The 27,721-nt window shown below is 41.8% G+C and overlaps 1 protein-coding gene across 4 annotated transcripts in view; it reads right to left on the reverse strand.

Moving 5' to 3' along the window:
• Positions 1 to 27,721, reverse strand: part of LOC109921271 (LIM domain only protein 7-like) — a 218,675-nt gene that overhangs the window by 136,283 nt on the left and 54,671 nt on the right. For all 4 annotated transcript variants that reach the window (XM_048598226.1, XM_048598224.1, XM_048598225.1 and 1 more), the window contains exons 3-4: positions 27,629 to 27,699; positions 12,041 to 12,110 (exon numbers count right to left, since the gene is read on the reverse strand). In XM_048598226.1, coding sequence (XP_048454183.1) covers positions 12,041 to 12,110; positions 27,629 to 27,699 — 141 coding nt within the window. The remainder of the gene's footprint in view (positions 1 to 12,040; positions 12,111 to 27,628; positions 27,700 to 27,721) is intronic.

Here is a 27,721-nt window from a genome sequence, read left to right on the forward strand (position 1 = left end):
AAATATCTCAGCAAAGGGCCCAGCAATCACTTCCCTAGCTTCCCATAGATGGTACTCTTCATATTGTGTCAGATTTCTAATGATTTTATTGATCCCCAGTTCAGAGAAAGTATTTGTATTCACATTGTGTGCTTCATGATTTCAGGAAATACTGAAGTACTTCTCAATGAGGTAGTCACAGAAAGAAAGAGAGAGAGAGTCAGAGTCATTCAGCACAGCCCTTCAGCCCGCAGACTCTACACTACACTACACTACACTACACTAACCTACCTACACTAATCCCACTTTCCAGCACTTGGCCCATAACCTTTGACATTTCAAGTGCTCATCCGTGTTCTTCAAAGGTTGTGAGGTTTCCTGCCTCTGCTATCAACAACCACCACCTGGCAATGCATTCCAGATTCCCACCATAGTCTTGTGACTTTCATGTCACAAATTCTCAGCGTCTAGTTTTGATCTAGTTGTTTGTAGAATGGGGATCTGCATATTAATGAAGTGACAAAAACAGAAATTGCTGGCAAGACTCAGCAGGTGCTGCAGCATCTGTAAAGAGAATTCAGAGTTAACATTTCAGGTTCAGTGACGCTTCCTCAGAGGTTAAGTCCAATTTCTCTCCACAGATGCTGCCAGACCTGCTGAGCCTCTCCAGCAATTTGTTTTTGTTTTCAATTAACAGCATCTGCAATTCTTTTGGTTTTTATTAATGAAGTGAGATTAGCTAATAATAATCACTGTTAATGCATTTTTCACCACTGACTAGCAAGAATCTTGTCTCAACAGCAAGACTGGATTGGAAAATATGACTGTTGGTCTCTACATTGAGCAAAGTTTCAGTCAGGAATCTCCTAAATTTCTCATCAAAGCCCATATCATTCAGGGCTTGGGAAGAATCCCCTGAGTTTTTGTGATGTGACTATAGTATCTAGTCACACAACACCAATAACTAACTAGCTAATAACTTGTTGGACTATAACCTGGTGTCATGAGACTTCTGACTTTGTCCACCCCAGTCCAACACCGGCACCTCATCATCACTATAGTATCTGTTTGTAAATTTGTCTGCAAATGATCTGATGACCTGACCATTCCCACACAATAATCTTCTTTGTGACATCCTTCTCACACATCCTTGTGATAGAATGGGATTCTTCACACTATTCTTTGAAATTCCACTCTAAAGTCAGGAAGTCTGCAAGTCTATTGTGAACTAGATCCTGTATTCATTTGGATAATAGAGGCCGCTAATTCACAGAAAAGGCTCCTTCCATTTTCAATGCCTTGTCCAAGCATTCAGGCTAGTTTTCAAGTCCTTGAGTAGTTCCATTCAAAACAAAACCACCATTTGTTTCAAAAACACGGTCAAATTCTGCATTTTATTTCAAGGAAAAAGTTAACTTTAAATAACCGCTGAGCCCATATTGCTCAAAATAACTGCCCTCAGATGATTAAGCAAGCTACTCATGTATATCAATTACTACAAAAACTAACAAAAAAAAAGTAGAAATTCCATTTTGGCATCAGATTTGGAATAACAGTCAAACCCGATTGACCTCACAAAGTTGTCTTTACTCAAATCCGAGGCCTAGTGCCAAAATTGGGAGATCAGCTCCACAGAGTTATCCAGCAACAGCCTGACTCTCTTTCAGCTGCTCCATCAGGACTCTGCATTGAGCAGCAATTCAACAAAGCACTGAAGACAATGCAGTAGGGTCCACACCAGTCTTTTAACTTTGGTGGTGGGGAACCTTCCAGAAACAAATTCAGGGTAGAATTAATAGTCACATGGAAAAACGTGGGTTGTTTCAGATGAGTCAGCATGGATTTGTTGTGTTAAAGTTGCATCTTAACGAACTTGGAGTTGTTTTGAAGAGATAACAGAGAAGGTCGATAAGAGCAAGGCTGTTGACATGGTACACATGAACTTCCAACTGGCACAAATACAGAGGTTGCTGGAAGCTCTAAATTCACAGATTATAGAATCCTTACAGTATGGAAACAGACCCTTAATCCCAACAAGTCCACACCGACCCTTAGAGCATCCCACCCAGACCTATCCCCCTATAATCCGCCTAATCTACATATTCCTGAACACTACAATTTTGCATGGCCAATCCACCTAGCCTGCACATCTTTGGACTGCGGGAGGAAACCCACGCAGACACAGGGGGAATGTGCAAACTCCACACAGTCACCTGAGGGTGGAATTGAACCCAGGTTCCTGGCGCTGTGAAGCAGCAGTGCTAACCACTGAGCCACCATGCCGCCCTATCGAAGGAAGGGTCACCGGACCCGAAACTTTAACTCTGATTTCTTCCTTCACAGATGCTGCCAGACCTGCTGAGCTTTTCCAGCAACTTTGTTTTTGTTCCTGATTTACAGCATCCGCAGTTCTTTCGCTTTTTATTAACTTCCAACTGGCACTTGACGCAGCATCATACAACATTCTGATTTTGATGAACAGTCACTGGACCTGAAACGTTGACTAATTTCTCTCCGTAGACGCTGCCAGACCTGCTCAGTTTCTTCAGCAATTTCTGATTTTGATCGATTTCCAGCATCTGCAATTCTTCTGTGTTTTTTTGGTCTGGTGAGGAAAAAGTGTTAGCTCATGGAATAAAGGGGACAGGAGCGACATGGACACAAAACTGGCTGAGCGACAGTAAACAGAGTAATTGGTAATGGGCATATTTCAGGCTGGAGGAAGATTTGCAGCAGAGTTCCCCAGAGGTTGATATTAGGACCCTGGCTTTTCCTAACACATTAATGATCTGAATCCTGGTTCACAGGGGACAGCTTCAAAGTTTGCAGGTGACAAAACTTGGGAGAATTCTAAGCTGTGAGGAAGACGGCGCAGAGCTCCAAAAAGACATTGATAATTTGTTGGAGTGGGCGGATAGATGGCAGATGAAATTCAACACACAGAAGTGATAGGTGATGAACTTTTTGTAATGCATGCAGAAGCAGAGATTTGGGTGTATATTTGCATAAGTCATTAAAAGGGTGGCAAGACAGGTGGAGATAGCTGATAATAAGGCATACAGCATTCTAGGCTCAATTAATAGGGAATGGGTACAACAGCAGGGAGATCATGCTAAACATACATAAGGGCACTGGTTAAACCTCAACTGGTGTAGTGGGTGCCACACTTGAGGAAGTGAAGCATTGTAGACAGTGTGCGTGCAGGAGAGGTTTACGAGAATGGTTCCAGAGATAACAATCTTCAGATACAAGGAAAGATTAGAATAAAGAGGAGAGGAGACTCGATAGAAGTTTTCAAAATCATGGAGGGGCTGGACAGAGTAGATAGGGAGAAACTGTTCCCACTCGAAACGATCAAACGCCTGAAGGAGCAACTTTAAAGAGTTTTGTTAAAAAAGCAAATGCGAGGCAGAAATAAAAAATTACCCTCCCCCACTCAAGATGTCCAGGTTTGGAATTCACAGCCTCAAAGTGTGGTGGAGGGAAGTTCAACTGAGGCATTCAAAAAGGCAATCGGATGATTTTAAGTGAAACAACATTCAGGGTTTGGGAAAAAGGCAAGTGCTTTGCACCAAGTCAAAAATGTTCAGTTGAGCATGTTGACAGTCAATAGCTCTTATTCAGAATTAATTCAGTCAGTCAGTCACACTGGGCTTGAAATGTTAACCAGTTTCTAGTAATGCTGATGGACCTGCTGAGTTTTTCCAGTTTAACTAGTTCAGCCTCCAACTGAAGCCTGCATAGTCACAAACAGCAGTTTTCAGCCCATTCAATTCACTCCATGTGAAATCAAGAACTGGCCAAGTGCATGGCTTATAGAAAAGCCAAATACCCCAACAAGATTCCAGAAGTACTGAAGACTTATGCTCCACAGTTAGTCTTGACCCTAGCATAATTGTTCCAGGAGGGCTACAACAGTGTCATTTACCCAACAATGCAGAAAATTGTCCTGATATATATTTGCACAAAAAAGCAGGACAAATTCAGCCAATTACAACTTTACCAGGCTACTCTTGATCATCAGCAATGCAACAGAAGGGGTCAATGATCCAAGTCATAATTGCTCAACAATAAACTAATTTTCCAATGCTCAGTTTGGGTTTGGTCAGGACCACGTGGTTGATAATCACATTGCAGCTTCAGAACTGAAGAGTCAAATTCCAGAGTTAGCATCAAAATAACTGCTCTTGACATCAAGGCAGCTTTGGACCAAGTGTAGCATCCAAAGTTGAAGACAGTGAGGATCTGGAATAATCATTATGTTACAATCGCATAGCGCAAAGGAAGATGTTAGCTTTTATCGGAGACCAATCAATACAAGTCACAAGATATCACTGCAGGAGCTCCTCAGGGTGGTGAACAAGACCTAACTGTCCTCAGCTGCTTCATTAGTGATCATCCCTCTATCACAAGATCAGAATGATGTTCAAATAATGATTGCACAATGCTCAGTTACATTAGCAACTCCTCAGGAAATAAAATACTCCTTGCCTACACGCGGTAAGATAGGACGATAAATGACAAGTAGCATTTATACCAAATAAGTGTCAAGCAATGGCCATCTGCAACATGTGGATGTAACTGCCTCCCCTTGACATTCAATGGCATTACCAATGTCAAGTCCCCTATCACGATCCTGTATCACTGACCACAAACTAAACTGAATAGGCCCCATTAATACTTTACCTACAGGAGGTCAGAGGCTGGGAATTTTATGTCCTTGGGTCTTCCTTTTTCACAGGCAACAGAAATCTTGGTTGGAAAGGCATTGTTGAAGCTTTGGTGAGTTGTTGCAGTGCATCTCGTTGGTACACATGATGGGCACAGTGTACCAGTGATGAAATGGATGCATGTTTAAGGTGGTACATAGGGAGGCAATCAAACAGTAAGCACAGGAACACCATCACCTACAATCCAAACTCCACATCATCCCAACTTAGAAATAGCAGTCTGTTCCAACCTCAAAGTCCTAAACATTTATACACTCAGTACCGAGGGAGTACCTTCAGGACAGACTGTAGTGATTCAAAAGGGCAGTCTACCACCATCTTCAAGGTGGATTGGAGATAGCTAATAAATGCAAACTTTGTGATACCCACAACCCATGAAGGAACAAATTAAAAAAGGACTCTTTATTCTGCCGCTGTCATACTTCAATGAACCTTTCCACAATGTTCCCAAGCCTTTGGAATTCAAATTAAATAGCACTAACATTCCCACAAAAGTTTGTTATGAAGATACAACTGTATATGTTCAATGAATTAGTGGTGTTGGGAAATTGATGCTCCTCTCACAGGTGATAAGTTAACAATATTTGTGAGTGAGAATTAAGATAGATAACAAAGTGTAGCATAAACAGCTAAATTAATACGCATAAACACAGCAGATATTCTGCAGAACATCACATTATCCAAAACTAGATACAGAAATGTTTGTCTAAGATATTGGACAGAATTTTGTTCATGCTTCTAGTGGCACCATGTAATCTTGCCTCAATCCCCAGGAAACAATAGTGCCATGAGACACTATTCTGAAGCTATTTATCATAGATATAAGTGAAACTCGTTAGCAAGGTAGTGAGGTACAACTTGCCTGCCTCTCAGGAATCAAAGCAATCTGCAGAGCAAACAAGTTTCTCCAATGTCATAATGGTGATTAAAGCACAGCCCACCTTCACATCATTTAGTCAGAATGTCACTACTTCTTAGGTTATTTTATTCATGCAGCATTGGTTTTACAGAACAGGTCAGGGAGCAAAAGACAGAAACAAACAGTCCCTTTATGCCATAATGCTTTCTTGCTCAACTCCAGTCCAAAGACACAGTTCTTTCTAGAATTAAATTGAATTTCATCCTTTACTGCCTTACTTATCTAATCAAAAACAGTCAAGCCTGCACATTACAACTTTGTAATCTGCTGAAAAAGAAAGAATGAAACTTCTTTACATGACTGCTTCATTTAATGAACATGAGTTAAGTGGAGGCTGGAACTTTATTCTCAATGCCAAAGAATTCTATTTACAAGCCAGAGAGTGTGTTCCAAACCACAATGACTCAGGTACAACAAGAGCACACACTTATTGTACTTTTACTGCAATATTTTAGTTATTGCAGAGATCTTCTTACCCCAAATCTGTTTGTCATCCTTGATTAAATGCCTGCAGCTTCTACAGGGCAAGGCTTTGTATACCATACAATCCTCGATGGCCTACAAACGCACTGACAAGGGATATAATTGTGTACATTCTAACATGTCCATCTTGACTGCAAGTCAGCACATGACAAGTTAAAAATCACTCATCCCCAATGCCTTCAAGGTAGTTACTCATATAATTTTTTAATACTAAAATTTCCGCCATAAATAAATAACAGAAAATGCACAAAATAAATCACAGAAGATTAAGGTGGCCCTGCATTAATGATATCTGACTGCTTTGAAGGTAGATGTTAACTTTTATACTTAGTTCTACATTAAGAAACTACAGTTTTTTTTCTAAATATTCATTTAGTTAGGCATTATTAGTACGGGTTCTTCAAAGAAAACATTTATCTGTAAAATGACGTACACGGGAGGAACATAGTGCTCTTCAATTTCTTCTCTTGAAGGGAAAATGAAGCTAGGATCTCACAAAGGAAATCGATTGGGCCAGAGATCACCTTAGTATTGCTCATAACAAAAATTGTCACAGCAATGTCTGGGAGGGGTCAGGGTGGGGAAGTGTACACACGCAAGCGAGGGAGGGAGGGAGGGGGCACGAGACAGAGGGGGCAGAAGAGATAAGGAAGGAGAGAGGCAGTTTGATTGTCGTTGTTTGTCTCAAGTATAAATCAATATAGCAGATAATCTTTCACATTCAGATACCTTAAAAGTTATTTGCTAACAGTAATCAGGGATAATGAATCTTTTTGGAAATATTTTCAACCATTTCCAACAAGGCTGGAGAATTCAGAATTCCTAACAGTACAAGTCAATGAGGAAACCCATTCTATTGCACATGGTGGGATAGGCAGCAGCTGTGTACAATTCACTTTCATTTCAGCACCTGTATACTGCTGAGCTTAGTTGTACATCAAGGACATCATCCCAATTACATTCTTGGCATTTACTCAAAAAATTATTTTAAATCTCTCTTTCAAAAGCAAGTTTTCTTCTTTAGTGCTCTTCCTCCCTGAAGGTGGTAACATATCATTTCATTTCACCCCAAGGTAGGCATTCCTGGGTTCTGAAGAACAAATTACCATGGTTCTGAATTTGACAATAGGAATGGTGTACAGAGATCGTATTACCACCGGTCGCCAGGCAAGGTTCCCCAAATTAGTGTAGTTTCAGATGGGGTGCCCAAAATTGTCTAGCTACTCCGCAGAGATAGTAAGAATTGCCGATGCTGGAGTCAGAGATAACACACAGTGTGGAGCTGGAGGAACACAGCAGGCCAGACAGCATCAGAGGAGCAGGAAAGTTGACGTTTCGGGTTGGGAAATTCTTCAGAAAAAGTTTCCCGACCCGTAACGTCAACTTTCCTGCTCCTCTGATGCTCCCTGGCCTGCTGCGTTCCTCCAGCTCCACACGGTGTTTTCTCTAGCGACTCAGTAAGTGGGATTGACTAGGCTGCCCTTCTTTATTCACCAAAACCAAACTTGTGAATACCTTTCTCCCAGACAAAAGTAGGTTAAGTTTAAGAAGGAGCCAATTCGACCAGGCTTTCATGAGTTGTCAGAAGAGTTCATTAGCCATTAATTGCAAAACAAAAATAACGTAACACATATGCATACAGATTAGAAGAGGTGAATCAAAAAGAAGTCGGAAGTTTAAAGAGGGGTACTGATTAGTCTCAAAGTGCAAAGAAGTGCAAGCAATGGAACACTGCATCTTTTACACTGGACAATACCAGCAGTACTGATGATGTTTGAGGAATGGCTGGTTGAGATGCTTGGCGCTCGCAGGTCAATTGGAAGATCTTGTTGTTTCCTTTCAGTGTCAGTTTCACTTGCTATCTGGCTTCCATCAAGGAGAGTAGAGACTTTTTTAAAAAAAAAAGTCTGCAGTTCAAGTATGGCTAGGAATTTCTTCAGCTGTTACTCACATTACACACAAAACCAGGATTGAAACTATTCTTTTTAAAACGCCTATACCAATGTATTTTTGAAAGAAAAAAAAACATGTCTCTTCCCCAGACTAATTATTTTTTGCCCATCATGTTCATAGTCGAGGATAATTCATGGGAGATTAAAAATTCAGCTTATAATTCATTTCTTCCATTGAAGCCTTCATTTTGAAGTTTGACACCCATCAGATGTGACATTTTTGGATCCTCCCCAAACTGACGATAATCCAAGACAGGACTTCCAAACAGACACGGAGTTACACTGCTCTGGATTTACCACAGTCATTTTTAGGTGTGCGTTTTCAATATAGCTGGAGGTCCAGGAGTAATGATTCGTCATCATGACACTAAAGTCAAGACCAGGCTACTCCTGGATAATAATGAGCGGTGAAAAGTGCAGGGTGCCATTGGAATCTCCAGAAGTGGAGATTAATACTCTTGGAAAGCTAAATTGGATAATATTTCCCATTAAGATGCCAACATCTATTTTTCTTAGATTTAGAAGGATCACGTTAGCCCTTAAGGAGTAATGGACACTAGATAACTTAATACACCTGGAATACTGGCAGAAAGGGTTTACTTGCAAGGTAGTATATTGGAATGGATATTTGTTTGTGGCTGTCAACTGTCACAAGACTGTAGTCAAGAGCATTTTTCTTTGTGTCTACACTTCAAAAGTAGTTTATTAGCTGTAAAGAACTTCAAGACATCTACTGGTCATGAAAATAAATCTTTTTTATTTTACAAGGAATTCAAAGATGCAAAAAAATTTAAATTGCTGCATTAAAGTGAATCCCATCTTCTAGGCCAGAAACCATACCTTTGTATATACTGTATATATCAATCTATAATTCATCCATAAGGATATTCTTGCATTAGTCAGCCTCAATTTTTACCCACACAAATAAAATGTTTTCCTTTTTGTTATTCCTCCCTGGGATGTGAGCTAGCTTTTATGGCTCCTCTCCAAATGGACAAACGCTTGTCAGGTCATTTCACAGGGTAGCTAGGAGTCAGCCATATTGCTGTGGATCTGGAGACATGTGTAGGCCAGACAAACTGACAATGGCAGACACTAAAGGCTATTAGTTCAATTGTTACATGACCTCTATTACACTAGCTTTAAACTCCCCTTACCACTACTTAATAATTGGAGCCAAGGATTCCAATAGGCACTACAGGACATGTTGCCAAGATATGCAGGAGTTTAGGATACAGATGTCAGATGAAGTTTCAAAGTAGCGACTGCTGCTGGCATTTCACATATATACTCGGCAAAGAAGATCACCTCGTATGTCAATGTCTGCGATAGTTGCAATGCCCAAATGCTGTTCAAGCACAAATCCATCAACAATGCGAAAGATCTCTGTCCGATTAGTAAAAAGTGCCACACTAAGATTGATGCTGATTAACGAGTTAGAACATGGAAGTAGGAATAAACAAGCATCACAGAAATTGTCTCAGTGTATTTAGTTGTTACAATCAAAAGCTTGGAGGATCCACCCCACACACAGATGCATTTGATCAAACAAAGCATACCTTTTTGGAAGGTATTCACAACTGAGTCAATAATGTAACAGCTACATTGCAGTAAATAGCAACTTCCCAGATACAGCCAAGGGTGAGCCTCGCTAATGAGGCACAGACCAGAATGGAGAATCAGGAACCTTCTGGTCCATATAACTTAACATCTTAACATGTGGCAGAAATAACCTGATCATTGCTACACAAAATATTTGCTTTGTTTGTATACACCAACACTTGTCGTAGGGAGGGGGAAATCACAGCACATACCTCAGAGATAATTCAATATAACAGGCTCAGAGGGGAGGAGTAGGAAAATATGGTAATGAATGTGAAGAATGAAGCCACTGCCTCAAGCAAACCTTTTTAATTTTACTCTTTGTACCTCAGGCATCAATAGCATCTCCAGAACGTAAAACAGCCTGCTCAAGTTATACAAATAAAAAAAAATGCTAGAAATTCTCAGCAGGTCAAGCAGAATCAGTGGAAAGGGTAACAAATACACCTCAGGTCATCGACTGTTTACTAGGACCTGGAGTAAGTTAGAAATGTGATGGGTTTTAGGCATGACCAGAGCCAGGGAAACAGGGAGATAGAGAGAAATGAGGGGGCAGCAAGGTGGAAAGGACAATTGGGAATGGAACAGGTAGGGCAGAAGACAGATAAGATTAAATGAGAAAAGGCAAACCGTGTAAGTCAAACAAAAGTGTTGATCAGACAATTCACAAAATAAGTCAAGATGATGTGTAAAGGTAGTTTTTAAAGTGTTCATGGAACATGGGAATCACTGAAAACCACAGCATTTTTGACCATCTCTAACCATTCACAGCAGGTTGGTTGCCTTCTGAAACCCGCATCCCATCTGGTGTAAGTACACCAACAGTATTGTTAGGAAGGATTTTGACCCAGAAAAAGAAATAATGTTGTGTGTGTCTTGGGAGGACAATTTGCAGGTCATGTTCCTACGCACCTGCTGTCCTTGTTCCTCCAGGTGATAGAGTTTGCAGACTTGAAAGGTGCTGTTGAAGGAACCTGGCAGAGTTGCTGTAGAGCATCATTTAGATTTTATTTCAGATTTTCAGCATCCAGAGGACATGGCCTTTTGCATCACTGACAGCAGTTTTTATTGTGCATAATAAAACCCTGAAAAACCAAACCTAAACTCAAATGTCTCAATATTTAGTAGCTTCAAAACATCTATAGGAGGAGTGGATCCAAGCCTGCTCGACTATTCAACATCTTTTTGGACGATTAGCTGTTTCAACTCCACTTTCCCGCATATCATATTCCCCATATCACTCAATTTCCTGAGATGCAAAATATAGTCTTGAATATGCTTGACAACAAAGCATTCTTGGCTAGAAAACTGATGTTTCATGACTCTGAGTGAAGAAATTTCTTATCCCAGTCCCACATGATTAACTGCTTATTCTGGAATTGTATCCTGCTTGTTCTACATTCCCCCAGCCAGTGGAAATGAACCACCAGCGTTCATCCTGTCAACCCACTCAGCACCTCATGTTTTTATGATATCACTTCTCATTGTTCTAAACTCCGGAGACAGGCTCAACTTATTCAATCTCTCAACCTATTTGTTCCAAAAGATAACGGCGGGAAGTTAGTTCATACAATGGATGCCATTTCTATGATGAGCACACAAATTCCACCAGAAAAGGCACATCGTAACACTCTGCCAACCAGTTTGGCACATAGCTGGGAGGGGGAGGAAAATAGCCAAAATGAAATGCAGGAACCTTGAAAACATATTGCAAAAATGATGTGATGGTGAAACTCAAACCATATTAGCTAAAAGTTTACAGCTTGAATGGCAATAAATTCTCTCACGTCAGAACTAAGTTTGGCCTCTCCACTAAAAATACCCAAATATTTTGTCCTTACCTAGGTGAACCTCTGCTACACATTCTTTGGCAAATACTGTCTTCCCTGGGTAAGGGGACAAAAACTGCGCACAATGCACCAGGTGCAGTCTCACTGTGGTGCTATAAGGTTGAAGCAAGTCATATTTACTCCTATACTCAAAGTTGTCTTGTGATAAAGTCAAGCATAGAATTTACTTTCCTAACTGTTTGTTCGATGTGCTTGTTAACTTCCAGTAACCCATGACAAAGGACACCCAGGTCCCTTTGGGCATGAATACTTCCCAGTCTCTCATTCATTTAAAAATTATTCTACCACTCTTCCATCTACCATGCTCTTGCCCACTCATTCAGGCTCTCCAAATCCCCTTCAAACCTCTTTGCATCATCCTCAACAGACATACCCACTTAGTTTGGCATCCTCCCCAACTTGGGAAAATTACTTTTGGGCCCCTCATCCAAATCATTGGTAAAGATTGTAAATACCTGGTCCCCAAGTATGGTTATATGATTTACTATAACAAGTACTACAAATTATTTGAAGTATTCAACTTACCAGACCAGCTATTGGTGTGGACAGGCGGTTGATCCTTTTACTGACACCTGGTTTTATCTTGTTAACTAGTCTGGGAAGAGAGCAAACAAAAAGTAGTTACTTACCCGCAATTAATTCCACACTCAGCAAAGCAACATTTTGCATGGTTGTATTAGAAATAGACTGCTTTGTTTCAGTGCATACAAACGTTGATCAATTAGTTACAACCACACTGAATACAAAGCAAACACCATTACATATTACAGATATTACAAAGACTAGTTTTACTGTATGTTGTTGAATTATATAACTGATATCACCTTTGTTCAAGATGGCATCAGTGTAAGACACTCCAGTCGGAGCTCCTCTGCTCACCAGTTCCTTTTCCTTTCTATTTTTTTCCCTTTTGCAGCAGTTTTTCTTTTCCCGCCTACCACCAAATTTCTTAAACTACCCTACCTGGAGAATGGAGGTGAAACAAAGACAGATGTGTCACGGCCAGAGCCCAGGCAGGAGCAGAGCACGTGGGCAGAGTCTCAGAGCAGTGGCAGAGTGAGGACGGACCATATCCCGGGGCACGGAGCAGAGCAAGTTGCAGCCAGAGCCTAGACTGGCAGCAGAGAGCGCGCAGACCAAGTCCCAGAGCAGGGGCAGAGAACGCGCGGACTGGAGCCTGGAGCGGCAGCGGAGTGAGTCCTGGATGGAGGCCACTGCATGGAGGCCTTGCGTTCTGAAGCAGCAGGTATGGACTCATGTTGGAAAAGGGCTATAAACGTGCATAAGCTATAGATGGCTTTTATTCTCATTCCGGACTTTTGAACTCTATATTCTCATGCTATTCTTTTCTTTTTACTATTTCAATTCTGTGACAACACAAAGTGTCTGTACCTAGGTAGCCTGTACCTAAAATGGCATGGAGAGGCTACATTACAAACTTTTCACTGCACTCATTTGAGTGCACATGACAATAAAGGCTATTCTATTCTATTCTATACATTAGCAACAGAAACAAAATGGTCACTGAATAGAGAACCTCAGTTTATGCTTGATCACAATAACTGCAGTATTAAAATAAAGTAATCTCAAAATTAAAATAACCCTGTTTGTGGTGAAGGCGCAGCTTCAAAATAAAGCTAGACTTTCATTAGCTGTCTGGCTTACAGTAGCTTAATGTTTACGTACCAACATTGACATTACCTACAAGTGGCAATTTGGATGGCAAAACATAGACAGGTTACAATAACTGATGTAAATAGGAATCAATTGCAGGATGCCACAACTGGCACAGAAAAAAAAATGAATTCTGCCACTGCATTTGAAGATGATTGGCAAAATAAATTGGCTAAGCTACCTTTACAAAGGGAAACTAAATCACAAGTGCAAACACACAGCCCACCCAGAAACTAAGAACAATATCAAGCAGCTTATAAAGGAAGCAGTGACAACTGGACAATACATCAAACTGTTGTTACAACAGAGATGGGAGGAGTTTGCGGACTTGCTCTACTTCCACTGCTCCAAGGGTCCCAGCATAAATACAATTGTTTTTGTCCAGGGTTTTCAATATGGCCAAAGCTCAACTTAAAATAAAGAACAACTTAAAATAAAGAACCAGGATTCTCTACTGAACACAAAATTGATTATAAGCAAACTTGATTCAATGGGGGCAGCACAGTGACTCAGTGGTTAGCACTGCAGCCACACAGTGCCACGGACCTGGGTTCGATTCCAGCCTCGGGCGACTGTGTATGGAGTTTGCACTTTCTTCCTGTACCTGCGTGGGTTTCTGCCGGGTGCTCCAGTTTCCTCCCACAGTCCAAAGACACACAAGTTAGGTAGATTGGTCATGCTGAATTGCCCATTGTGTGCAGGGATGTGTAAGTTAGGTGCATTAGCCATGGGAAATGCAGGGTTACAGGGACAGGATGTGCAGGGAGTCTGGGTGGGTTGCTCTTTGGAGGGTCGGAGGGGGCTTTTTGGGCCCAATGGCCTTTTTCCACTGTGGGGATTCTATGACAATGTAAAACAGATTTAAAAGTTTGTAACATGAAAATATTTAAATGTACACGGCTCTTAAAAACCCGAAACATATACAAATACACACACTCACCCACACACCAGGTAATGGGAAAAAGTAAATGAGTTTCTCTTTGCAGAGATCCACTTTGGTAGAAAAATATTCTTGGCCAATAAGTCTTAGCTCTTGAAGGCAAAACAAAAACCCAAAGTGCGAGGTGCTCAAATAGCTATCAGTGTGACATTCTGTTGCAAGAAGAAGATGTCAACATACAAATCTCTGGGGTTATTGCCAATGCAACTTACTGAGGGGAATGAAAAAATTCTATCTAGAATTCTTCTGGTTGCTCTGCAATCTGAGGATAATGAAACGTTCAGACTCGGCCAGAGCTCCAGTACCAAATGGGGTCCACAAGAGAATTTTCACAAACGGGAGGGATGAGTTGGGAAGCTCTTTTCCTTCCCAGGCTGGCCAACTGAAAAATCCAAACATCCATTCTCCAAAACAGAAGCCGCAACCTGGCAGTGATAAACCCAGCTCTTAGAAGGGGCTCATAAACAAGCAGTTGTCACAAGACAGGACTTTCAAGTAATGTCTTGTGTTTTTTAAAAAAAGTTTCACTATCCATTCACAGTCCTCTTTACAAAGAAACCCAGATATTGACAACCATTCAAACTCAAAAGTCTGCAAAAATTATTAAAAATGAAACTACCATAACACTATAGAATAGAAACAGACCAGTTGAAAGATGGGCCAATGATGGATGTATTGTTCCAAGAATGTTCTGATGTGAAACTGCCATCAATCTAACAGAATCTGGCGGCAATCAAGATAAATCTGGCAATGCACCAACTACATGACAAGGTTACACTGTGGGATTGCCTTTTTAGTTAGGCAAATAATGCGAGCGAAAAAAAAAAAGAACCTCTGGCAGATGATCATTTTGTTCTCAACATTAAGTGAAAAGGGAGTTCTACTGTTTCCGTTCAGTCTCACATGGGTAACTTAATGCTCGACAGCAACAATACAGCATTTAGCATAGGGCAAGAGAACTGTATGGAACTGAGTACCTCTGTTTAAAATAAAGATAGATGAAAGCCTTCTACGCCAGTCAACATTAACCAATTAGTAGCTAATCCGGCAATCCAGTTTATCAGTTCAAAGTTTGGACAGTAGTTGTGAAAATAGTCCAGGATGCTGTGTGTTCCTGTTTAGGAGGGTCATTATCAACTCTTAGCGTTCTGTAGACTCCATGAAAGGCTGCAGCAACTAAAGTACTTACCATCAGCTCTGAGGAAGGGTCACCGGACCCGAAATGTTAACTCTGTTTTCTCCGCCACAGAGGCTGCCAGACCTGCTGAGCTTTTCCAGCAACTTTGTTTTTGTTCCTAAAGTACATACCAATTTAAATGCAGTGATTAAAGGGGATTCTAACAAAAGCTCATCTTGACCAGAAGCATTAATGCTGTTTCTCTCCAGAGATGCTGCCTGAATCGTTGAGTATTTCTACTTACTTTTCCTGAATTCCTTGAAGTATTTTGCTTTTGCAAAGAAAACGCACTGGAGAGTCCAGGATGAATGCGACAAAGGGACTAACAATTACCATTCCAGAAAGGTCCCAAGATCCCAAAGTTGAGCACATGTGCAACTGGATTTTACTTATGATGTTGGGACATGTCACAAACATTTTTTTTGCCATCATTGGGTTAATTACCCTAATAAATGAGCACAAGCACAAGTATTTTCATCAACTTTGAACTGTCTTGACTAACTACAGTAAAGTTCATGACATGTAACTGAATCATAGATTCCCTACGGTACAGAAACAGGCCATTCAGCCCATTGAGTCCACACCAACCCTCTGAAGAGCCTCCCACCCAGACCCACCCCCTACCCTATCCCTGTAATCCTGCATGTCCCATGGCTAATCCACCTAGCCTGCACATATCTGGACACTATGGCAAAGTTAGCATCGCCAATCCACCTAGCCTGCACATCTTTGGACTGTGGGAGGAAACCAGAGTACCCAGAGGAAACCCACGCAGATACAGGGAGAATGTGCAAACTCTACACAGACAGTTGCCCGAGGGTGGAATCGAACCTGGGCCCTTGGAGCTGTGAGGCAGCAGTACTAACCACTGTGCCACCGTGCAGCCCTAAAATAAAGGTCTAGAATAAAGATTCAACTACAAGAGTGCATTCTTGATGCAGCCCCTCTTGGATGGCACTCAGCATTAATGAATTTGACAATACAAAAGCAGAAATATGCTATTGAAAGAAGAGACCAATATCTTCTCCACTGAATATCGAGGAGGGAGGGACCACACAGAGACCATTAGCGGATGCTCTCAAAGAAAGCAAGTTAGTAAATTTAATTAACCTGTGAGCAACAGCATTAAGTATTTGGCCTGGACTTTGTCAGGGTATTACATTTTAGGTTAACTAAGTCTGATTCATTACTGAAGTAATTTATTTTTGCATTTAACCAAAAAACCACCTGATCATTATGATACACAGACGTCTTGGTATCAATAACTCCCTCGACAGGTATAATTTGCTAATTTTAATTGCATGCAAAAAGAAAATCTCTCGCTTCAGGACCAGACAGAAGAAATAAGCAAAAAAAAATCCACCTAATTTATATCCTAAAGTATTTGGAGAAAAATAGTTGCTGCCTAAACCCAATTGCGATCCTGTAAGATGTATTCATCTTGGGTAGCAGAATCCAAAGACAAAAAGGATGAAAAGTAAAATATAGAGTTTTAAGGAGGTAAAGTAAAGACTGAACACACCGTTCAGCAAAGGAAAATTCATAATACTGTATGACACATTGGTCCACATAAACGCAAGGACTGAGATTAAACTTTAACGGTTCAAATATTGCACATAACAATTCATCCTGAAATTCAAACATTTAAAAACAGCCAATTTTTATTTTTAAGAATTGAGTCTTTTGCAAATCAAACTATTTTGATCAAAAGCAAATTAATACATTGTAGTTTCCCATTTTACTTTTAGTCACTTAAGGCACTTATACTGTGGCATACTTCGAAGCATCATTGTATTATAACCTCTATGAAGGTCTACATAACAAGAGATGTAAACTTTTCATTGGTAGATTAAAGAATGACATCAAGATCTCATTGTTTTACACTTATACAGTAACAAATGACTAAAAGTGCTTTTGACCAAATTCTAATATCAGCAGACTCAGTGGGCCAAATAGCCTCTTTGTGCACTGTAGGGATTTTGTGACAGGGTTACTGGGATGGTGATGTGTGAAATGCCCTGGTGCTCAGTCAGTCAGAATGAACTGAATAGCAGGGCAGCCTCAATGGGCTGAATGGCCTACTCCTGCTGTTAAGTTTCCAGAGGTAAATTGACAGTTTACATCACAACTATTTATAACCCAGTACCTTTAACATCTTGCTGGGAATTTGGGAGACTGGAGAGTATATTCACTCACTGTAGTCATTGCCTCCAAATGCAGCTACCTTGCACCTTGTTCTCAGCAAAACAACCTATGCCTTCCTCTGATTTTTCACAAAATGAACCCAGATGTGTCACGCAGATTCCAGAACAGGTCACCAGACTTCACCACCTCCAACAACACCCACTGTCCCTAGACTTCATTTATCCTAAATCGGACTTGTAAAGCTGTACCTTTCAGCACCTTGATCAGTTATCAATGGATCTGTAGGAATAATTAAAGTCAGGGGCAATTATTTCTTCATCCATCTTTAAGCAATGAAGTGAAAGGCTCTAGTGTCACTAGGTCAGAGCTAGGAGACCTGGATTCAAGTCCCACCTGCTGCAGAGGCATGTCATAACATCTCTGAACAGGCTGATTAGCCAAATATCTAAGCAATTAAGTGTGATGTAGAGACACTGGAAGAGTACCTGAAGCCAATTTTGTTGTCTATCTTGTAGCTCGTCATAAGGATCAGGAAACTTAGCACAGATTGACTCAAACACACACACAGTTACTTGGATGTTCTTCACAACTGTCTCCAGACCTGCTGAGTTTCTCCAGCATTCTGTTTGTTGCAGATTTCCAGCATCCACAGTATTACATCTTTATTACAGATTGATCCAGCACCTCTGGAAAAGGGGATTTACTACCAGTCGAGATAATGACCCACCGACTTGGAAAAATAATGCCTGACCCGGATAATATTAAAAGAACTTTCAGAAGTTCCAAAGGCAAACTGCTGAGTCTCTCCAGCATGGTTCGCTTCACCTTTCCAGCATCCGCAGTATTTTGCTGGTATTAGCTGCTACAAAGACCGTCATGATCATGCAAGAGAAATCATATCTCAACCAGCTTGCAAATGTATTATTCAGTGTTGTATGCTATTAAGTGTTGTTTCAGAATTTGAAAGGATTAATACAGCAGAGCACCATAAGTACCACCCACTATGCTGTTGTCACACAATCTTGTGAACAGAACTGCTTAAGATCACAAGCCAGTTCAAGCCAACATCTGGTCCTCCTCAGAGTGTCTGTAACAGTGTCTAGCGTGTCAACATAACCTGCGATAAACTAGATCTTGCTAATTTCAAGATTCTCCTAGTTAAACCAGAAAGTGGTTTTCCTTTACCACACCACACCAAGCAGGCCCTGAAGTTTCCCCAAAGAGGATGGTGACAGCTCATTCAACATAGTGAGCTAGCACTCCCAAAGGAAAGAGAGTGTGGAGACTTCAAAAAAAAATCAAATTGTAACTGTGAAGGCAGGTATGCGCTGCTCTGCTCATAACAACAGGAGCAATTGCCCAGAGCAATTGAGTGTGCAGAAATAAAAATCAGGTTCAGCATTTAAATGATAACCTCGGAAACCTCAGCAACAACATGCCAAGTCTCTCCCATCTTTCTTTGGAATCACTCAGGCTACATGGAAAAATCTAAAAAGGTGCATAATTAAAAATGTTGCAGACACCGTCTGATAACAGATCTGCTTTCAGCATTGATATTTCTCTACAAAAAGCAAAAGTAGATCGATAATATCCTACCACTGACTAAACAGTTCCCGATTGAAGTTGAAGGAAGTTGATTTATTTTAACTCCGCTGATAAAATTATCAAATTTTCTATCCCATCAGCATTTAGTCACTTTGCAAATCAATCAGAATCAGGGTATATATAAACCCTCTGTATTCAGATGTCTGCATACATACACTCCTTCATTCAAAAAAAAAAGGAGAGGTCTACAGAATCAGGCAGGAGTTCCTTTCAATAAAGGACAGATTTTGCTTTTAACGGTTGCTTGCTCCTTTATAGTACGATTACTGTGCAGTCAATGAGTTAAAGGCTATCTTTGGTTCAAGCAGTATTAGTACTTTGACAGGAGGAGAAACACATGGAGTTTCCAAGGCCACCCAGAACTTTTAGAACAACTTGGTAAGCCTTGCTGAGCTAAAGAGCCTGCCCAAGCAAGGCAGCCACACTGGCTGATACCAGTGAAACTAAATGGGGACAGGCAAGTTGGTCTAAACTCAAAAGGCCCACTTTTGTGACTGCATCCTTGTTCCATGTAAGCCTTTGTACGCATCTGAAAGCTTCACACCATTCTGCTTATGACGATGAAAGGTCAAGGACATGATGTTACTGAGTATTGTAGCTCCTTTTAAGAGTTACCCTGGCAAATGCTCAAGAGGCACTACCACGGTGGTGCCAACAGTGCCACAGGGATAGCTGTAACAAGTGAATGGTTATCTAGTGGTGTTGCCTGGTACCCAACCCCCTGTGGGACTATCAGGTGGCCAATGCAGAGAACTATGCCAACTCCCACCCATTAGGGTATGAAGCATTGATTAGACCATGGTCCATGCCCAGGAGCAGCATTGCACAGTATTAATCCTCTGGCAGCACTGGAATCAGGTTCTCTTCAGCTGCCAATGGGTGCTGATCTCCACAGCCACTTCTAGCCACCCCTCATCAGTCAGGAAAGCCTCTCAATACTGTCTGGAAGAAAACAAATTTCCATTTGCTTCTGGACTGCTCTCAGAAGAACCTCTAGGGGGACCACTCAAGTGTGATACCACTTTTCACCTCATATCTGACATTTCCAGGGGTGGGTAGGGGTGATGAACAGAGGGCAACAGATGTTCCTGGGTTACTGAGACTGAACTGCTGTCCGAGTGCCTTTTAAATTACCATGATGTGGAGGTGTCGATGTTGGACTGGGGTGGACAAGGTCAGAAGTCACACGACACCAGGTTATAGTCCAATGCTTTATTTGAAATCACAAGCTTTCAAAGCACTGCTCCTTTATCAGGGGAAATCACTCAATGGAGGAGCAGTGCTGCAAAAGCTTGAGATTTCAAATAAGCCCATTGGACTGTAACCTGGTGTCAGGTGACTTCTGACCTTTTCAATAAGGCACCCAAATATTGGAGACTGGCATGTCCCAGCAGGCTTCAGAACTTGCTGTCTGTAAAATTTGGTGTTCAGCCTGTGCGTGAACTTCAGCTCATTATGTATTCATGAAGTGAAAACCTAACTCAAAGCTCTCACAACCCCCATCTACATCTTCCCCAGAACCTTACACCTCCTCTCTTCTTCTGGCAATTCAAAGTTAAGAAAGAAATAAGAATCGCATTACAACTCTACATTTCTGAGGGAGCCTTGGGCAGAATCTCATCTCAAAAATACAGAGCTCCCTTCTTTTGTAGAAGAAAAGGCTGGAATGGTAACATGTATAAGTCTGAAAGCCCCTGGAAAATCTGACACAACATTTCCACTAACTTTGGGAAATATTAAACTAAGGGACATTGTGCCTGATTTTTTAAAACTTTCATTTAAAACACATATGAAAGAATTTCCTCAGTGTAGTGTGTGTCTAGAATTCTCTATACCAGAGAGTAGTGGACATTAGATCACAAAGTATTTGAAAAGGATACAGATACATTTTCAAAAAAGAGAGAGAAGTTGAGGGCCAACAGGAGCTTGCATGGAAGATGTTGAGAAATGAGTAACGCATTTGCATTAAAAGGGGAAGCAAGTCAAGAGAAAAAAGAAGGAGAAGTGGGGGGCGGGGGAGGTGGTGGTGCGGCAGTGGCTCAAGTGGATAGCACTGCTGCCTCTCAGTGCCCAGGACCCGGGTTCGATTCCAACCTCTGGTGACTGTTTGCACATTCTCCCTGTGTCTGCGCGGGTTTCCTCCAGATGCTCCGGTTTCCTTCCACAGTCCAAAAATGTGCAGGTTTGGTGGATTGGCCAAGCTAAATTGCCCAGAATGTTCAGGGATGAGCAGGCTAAGTGAAATTAGTCATGGGAAAAGCTGGGTTACGGGGATAGAGTAAGGGGGTTGATCTGGGTGGGAATCTCTTCGAAGAGTCAGTGTGGACTCCATGCTCCAAATGGGGCCACACTGTAGGGATTCTACAATTCTCTGACTCGAGATTACAGGGATAGATTTACATAAGAAAAGAGGCAGCTTGAGTTGAACTTCAACACCAGCATACAAGGTTGAGATGAATGGTCTATTTGTGCTATATCATATGTAATCACTGGATTTCACACGCACCAAAGCTTGTCTGTTGTTGAATCTCTTTACCACAATCAGACTGGATTATTCTAGGATAGTAGGAACTGCAGATGCTGGAGAATCCGAGACAACAAGGTGCAGGGCTGGATGAACACAGCAGGCCAAGCAGCATCATAGGAACAGAGAGGCTGACGTTTCGGGCCTAGACCCTTCATCAGAAAAGGGGGAGGGGAAGGGGGTTCCGAAATAAATAGGGAGAGAGTGGGAGGCGGATAGAAGAGGGATAGAGGAAAGGATAGGTGGAGAGGAAACAAACAGGTCGAAGAGGCGGGGATGGAGCCAGGAAAGGTGAGTGTAGGTAGGGAGTTAGGAAGGGGATAGGTCAGTCCAGGGAGGACGGACAGGTCAAGGGACAGGTCAAGGGGGCGGGATGAGGTTGGTTGGTAGGAGATGGAGGTGCGGCTTGAGGTGGGAGGAGGGGATAGGTGGGAGGAAGAACAGGTTAGGGAGGCAGGGACGAGCTGGACTGGTTTTGGGATGCGGTAGGGGGAGGGGAGATTTTGAAACTTGTGAAATCCACATTGATACCATTGGGCTGCAGGGTTCCCAAGCGGAATATGAGCTGCTGTTCCTGCAACCTTCGGGTGGCATCATTGTGGCACTGCAGGAGGCCCAGGATGGACATGTCATCTGAGGAATGGGAGGGGGAGTTGAAATGGTTCGCGACTGGGAGGTGCAGTTGTTTATTGCGAACCGAGTGTAGGTGTTCTGCAAAGCGGTCCCCGAGCCTCCGCTTGGTTTCCCCGATGTAGAGGAAGCCACACCGGGTACAGCGGATGCAGTATATCACATTGGCAGATGTGCAGGTGAACATCTGCTTGATGTGGAAAGTCTTCTTGGGGCCTGGGATGGGGGTGAGGGAGGAGGTATGGGGGCAGGTGTAGCACTTCCTGCAGTTGCAGGGAAAAGTGCCGGGTGTGGTGCAGTCTTAGCAATGTTCTCGCATTCTCACAAACTTGCAGTCATCCAAAACTCTGCTGCTTGGCTGCATGTTGGCACCGAGTCCCGTTCACCTGTCGTCCCTGATGCCTTGTCAACAAACAACTTTATAATTCTCATCCAGTCCCTACTGATCAGATGACACTGATCAATAGCTGTTCAATTCCACAATGCAGTAAGATTTTAAAACAGAAGTTACATTCATGCCATATTTTTTAAAATGTCAGAAAATAAAAGTGTTGCAAATTATTCCTTTAAAAGAATTATGACAATAAAGGTCTTTATAAAAACGGCTAATTCTTGGAACACTGGAAAAGGAAGGACAGGAAGAGATACTGTGGTCTATTTTATACATTCCAAATTTAAAATCCTCTTAGTTGCAGGAAACTACAAACTCATGAGTCAGTCTAACAGCTGTTAGAATATTAAAAGATATCCCAAAGAAGGGGATAATGCAACAGCTAGAAAAGTCTGGAAGAGGAATTCTTTGGTTATGATACATTTAGATTCCAGGAAGCCTTTTTACAGATTCATAGAGTCATACAGCACAGGAACAGGCCCTTCGGTCCAACCAGTCCATACCGACCATAATCCCAAACTAAACTACTCCCACCCACCTGCGCTTGGACCTTAGCCCTCCAAACATTCCTTATCCAAATGTCTTTTAAACATTGTTACCGTACCAGCATCCACCACTTCCTTTGGAAGTTTATTCCACACAGACCACTAGGTGTAAACAAAATTGCCCCTCGTGCCACTTTAAATATTTCTCCTCTCATGTTAAAAAATATGTCCCCTAGTCTTGAAATCCCCCACCCTAGGGAAAAGACACCCGCTAGTCACTTCACCTATGTCCTTCATGATTTTATAAATTTTAAGGTTACCTCTCAACCTTTTACCCAGTGAGAAAAGTCCCAGCATATCCAGTCCCTTGTTATAACTCAAATCCTCCTCAAACTACCCCTTCAACCACATTCGCCAAATCATGTCACACAACCACTTAGTCCACAAGGTAGGCAGGTACAAAAAGGCAGCTTTCCTGACAATTATCTGAACCAGAGGATGCAAAACAAAAAAAAAGGGGAAACTATGATCAAGACAGCATGGAACTACAAGTTGAATGTTACAGAGAATAATGCTAGATTATCCACAATTTTAAATTTTAAAATGCACTCCAACAGCAGGAGAGGGCTACAAGCCATTTATATTTGCCAACACAGCAAATAATTAGGGTAGGAACATTTTAAAATGGGTAACACAAATATCACAGAGACCACACAGATTAGAAAGAGGAGAGTGACAAACGGTACAATGCACAAGGGCATAGAGAATGTGAAACTAAATGACAACCTAGAAGACAGAGCACAAGAGAGAAACTGCTTGAAGGAATAGGTGCAAAGCTTATGAAAAGCAGTAGGATTTTGTGCAGAAATAAAGAGACAGCAAGAATCAAATAGTGAGCTCTTTTGTCCAGGCAGATCAGAATACAATTCTCAGGCAAGATGAAGATTATGTTCAACATGAGTCACATTTGGAGTAGTGTACAATTTTGACCACCATACCAAAACAAGGATATTGAACAATTCAAGGCAGTGTATAAAAAGGAAAATCAAACCAAATTAGCTCAACACACCTGAGCAATGAGAAAATTTCAAGAATTTGGATTGCTCATTCAAGAGCAAGAATCCAGACACTTATGGGAAAGGAGGCGATAAATCTGCACGTAGTATTTTATATATTGCTACAAACTCAAAGCCGAGGAAACAGATTGAAGCATAGAGGCAAGGAGCACAGTTCAGATTTAAATAGTTTATGCAAAGTATAACTAAACATGTCATCAAGTGGATTTCTAAAGGAGTCTAGAAAAAGTGAAGGGGGAGTAAGTAATTCAGAGGTGTCAGCTTTTGAAACCATTGAAGTGGGCTCTAGTCTTTTCGACTCCTGCAAATATTCCCACATTTGGGGATTTAAAATTCATGCCATTAAGTTCCTAATGAGCCAAATTACATCAGCATTTTACACTGAGGCTGGGGTTAACACAATTTAATTTCATAAACAAACATATGCTCCACTATCAACAACACACTGTAACTATGTTGCATGCATCATAAATGGTCAACTAGATGCACTTCTGCGAGTCCCCTCTGTACTTTGTGATGCCTGCTGTTATGGCAGCAATGTGTCATTGCTGATTTTACAGGGGCTGACTCCGATGGAGTACCACCTCCACTCCAACAGTGACCCCCAATAGCCTGGTCTCCAATCATCTATTATCCTCGATATTAGGACCTTGCTCGACCGACGCTGTGTGGGGGTCAGTGTACAACGACCACGTCATGTTAAAAACAAAAAGGACCCATGGATGGGCATCTGCCACACAATCAAAATGAAATTGGGAACTAAAATATTAGGAGTCTCATGGACAACTCCAGCAGCGAGAGACCTGAATGTTGTACTGCTATCATAGCCCAGAAAATTAGTGAAACAGTCAGCAATGGAAGGTCAGTTTAAATAACAAAGTGGCTGATGCACCATATTCTGGAAGTGCAAATTTAAGAAAGAATGTCAATTATCAGTTTTTGTCATGAAAACAAAACTTAAACTTGTTGACAGTCTCAGCAAGCCTCTGCTGCGAGATAAATGAATGCCTCATGACCCTGTGGCTCACCCTAATCTAGATACAGTACACCAGTCATCGATGTGTACCAAACCTAGAAACACGAGGTAAATGGATACATCACACATCCAATACTTATGCAAACTGGGGACAAACAAGCTGTGTCACTGCACCAATATTCATCTATTATCTTCCTCGCTACAACACTCCACACCATACTCATGGAGCCTGCTGCTACAGCAAGGATTCACTTTTGTGTGAAACTACTCAACTTTCATCACTTCACTCAACGCCTTATTAGTCTACAGTTTGCACGTATATACAGACAGACAGACAGACAGACAGACACACACACACACACACACACAGAGAGAGATCGAGCTCCAAACTTTCATCGAGGTCTTCAAGAATGGGGTTCAGGCTAAACAATTAAAAAGGTCCTCCACCATCCTAGTCCTACTGCTCAATGCTGCCCCCTGACTGACTATCAAGATCTACAGTTAGCCACTGGACATGTGAATCAATTCTTATTTATTTCAGGAGCCTCTTTTCAGCAAGGGCAGATATTCACCATGAAATTCCACATCATGTCCAGAGTTCTGGCACAGCACTTGGCCAAAGGAAGAGTGTTTGAGGACAATGACCTCAAACATAGCACCGGGCAGCAGTGTAACGTGCCATTTCTAGGTGAAAGCTGGCAGGCATCTCAGCTTATTAAAGAAATAAGCACCAGTGATGACACCATAAATGGCAAGATAATGGCACTCTGATATCAGCGTCGTCTCTCAGGCCAACGTTCTCAGTATCAAAAAGTATTGGTCATGGTTAATCAGTTGAATCAGCTACATGGCCCACCTGACACCAGATTTCCATAGTGATCTCTCTACTACTTCATGGCAAACAATTATTTGGAGGACAGAGCAAAGACATCCTCCAAATTATGGCTATACACAACAATGGTCGGGCCACTTTTGGAACACTGCTTTCAATTCTGGTCTCCCTGCTATAGGGAAGATGTTGTGAAATTTGAAAGTATTCAGAAAAGAAAGAAAGAAAGATCGACAAGGATGTTGCCAGGGTTGGAAGGTTTGAGCTATGGGGGAGTGGCTTAACAGGCTGGGGCTATTTTCTCTGGAGTGTCGGAAGCTGAGGTGTAACTTTATAGAGATTTATAAATTCATGAGGGGCATGGATAGAGTGAATAGCCAAAGACTTTTCCCCAGGGTAGGGAAGTCCAAAACTAGAGGGCATAGGTTAAAGATGAGGGGAAAGATTTAAAAAGGGACCTAAGGGGCAACTTTTTCACGCAGAGGGTGGTGCGTGTATGAACTGAACTGCCAGAGGAGGCTGGTACAATTACAACAACATTTAAAATGCATCAGGATGGGTATATGAATAGGAAGGGTTGCACAGATATGGGCCAAATGCTGGCAAAAAGGGACTAGATTAATGTAGAATATCTAATCAGCATGGACGAGTTGGGCCGAAGGGTCTGTTTCCGTGCTGTACATCTCCATGACTCTGACTCCAAGTTGTGTAACATCCCTGACTTGTGGGACTCTCTTGCCCAAGACCACTCAAACTGGAAAGGCATAAGTGTAAATGCCAACCATCTCAAGCGACTCCAACTGACTCAAGATGGACACCAAGCGCAAACACGGGAAGGAGTGTACAAAGACCTGTGTATCCTACGCATCTGCCTCTTCAAATAGTATGTACACAGCAGGGTGTGCAAATCCAGCAGTGGGCTGTTTAGTCACCTCAGAACCTACAAATCTGGACTGAAAAAAAGTCATCCTCAGTCTCAATGGGCTTGGCAAAAACAGTAAGGGGATCTAACGCCAATGCCTAAATTTGCATACTTTCCTCTTTCTCCAGTGACAGCATTTTGGTTTTGTTAGGATGGCGTCTGACAACTGTGGTGGGAACATGCAAACCGGAGTCCCCACCTAATGCTACTGAGAAATTCTGGTCTGAAGAGTTCCTGTTTATGAAGGCACAGACATATATTCAAGCCCAAAGGGTACATACACACGTTAGCAACAGCCAAAGCTTGAGGTGAGGCTGTAGAAGTGTGCTGCATTATTGCAGGACACGAACGCATTAAAAACAAGCTGTGTAGTCCACAAGTACAGGCAAGGTTCCTACTTCTTGCCCAGCCAAGGCCACCTTACACATCATATTACTGATTTGGAAAAATAGTTACAGCCATATGGGGAAGTCCCAACATTTCTATCTCTTCAGTTCCCATTAGGTTAGGTTGTCTGCTATCGTGCTGTCCTCAAACACGCTCAGCCTTATCTGAAAATATGTGTCTATATCAAGCATACCAGCATGAGGAGTGCGTGGTGTGCAATCTTCCATTGCCAGAGCACCTCCAAACTGAAAAGACTCACTTAACCATACATTCTGTTCCACTCTGTGCCTCCATCCTCCCAGCAAACTAAAGCAAAACCATTCTTCCATGCATACAATACTTGGTTACATACTCGCACAGCAAGACTCCATCTTCCAGTGCTGCTCGAAAATCTTTGTTGCCAAAACTCTTCCCAGTAACCTCCTACAAAAAAAAATGAACACAG

This window comes from Rhincodon typus, chromosome 6, assembly GCF_021869965.1.
Source record: "Rhincodon typus isolate 14 chromosome 6, sRhiTyp1.1, whole genome shotgun sequence".
Lineage (NCBI taxonomy): Eukaryota > Metazoa > Chordata > Chondrichthyes > Orectolobiformes > Rhincodontidae > Rhincodon > Rhincodon typus.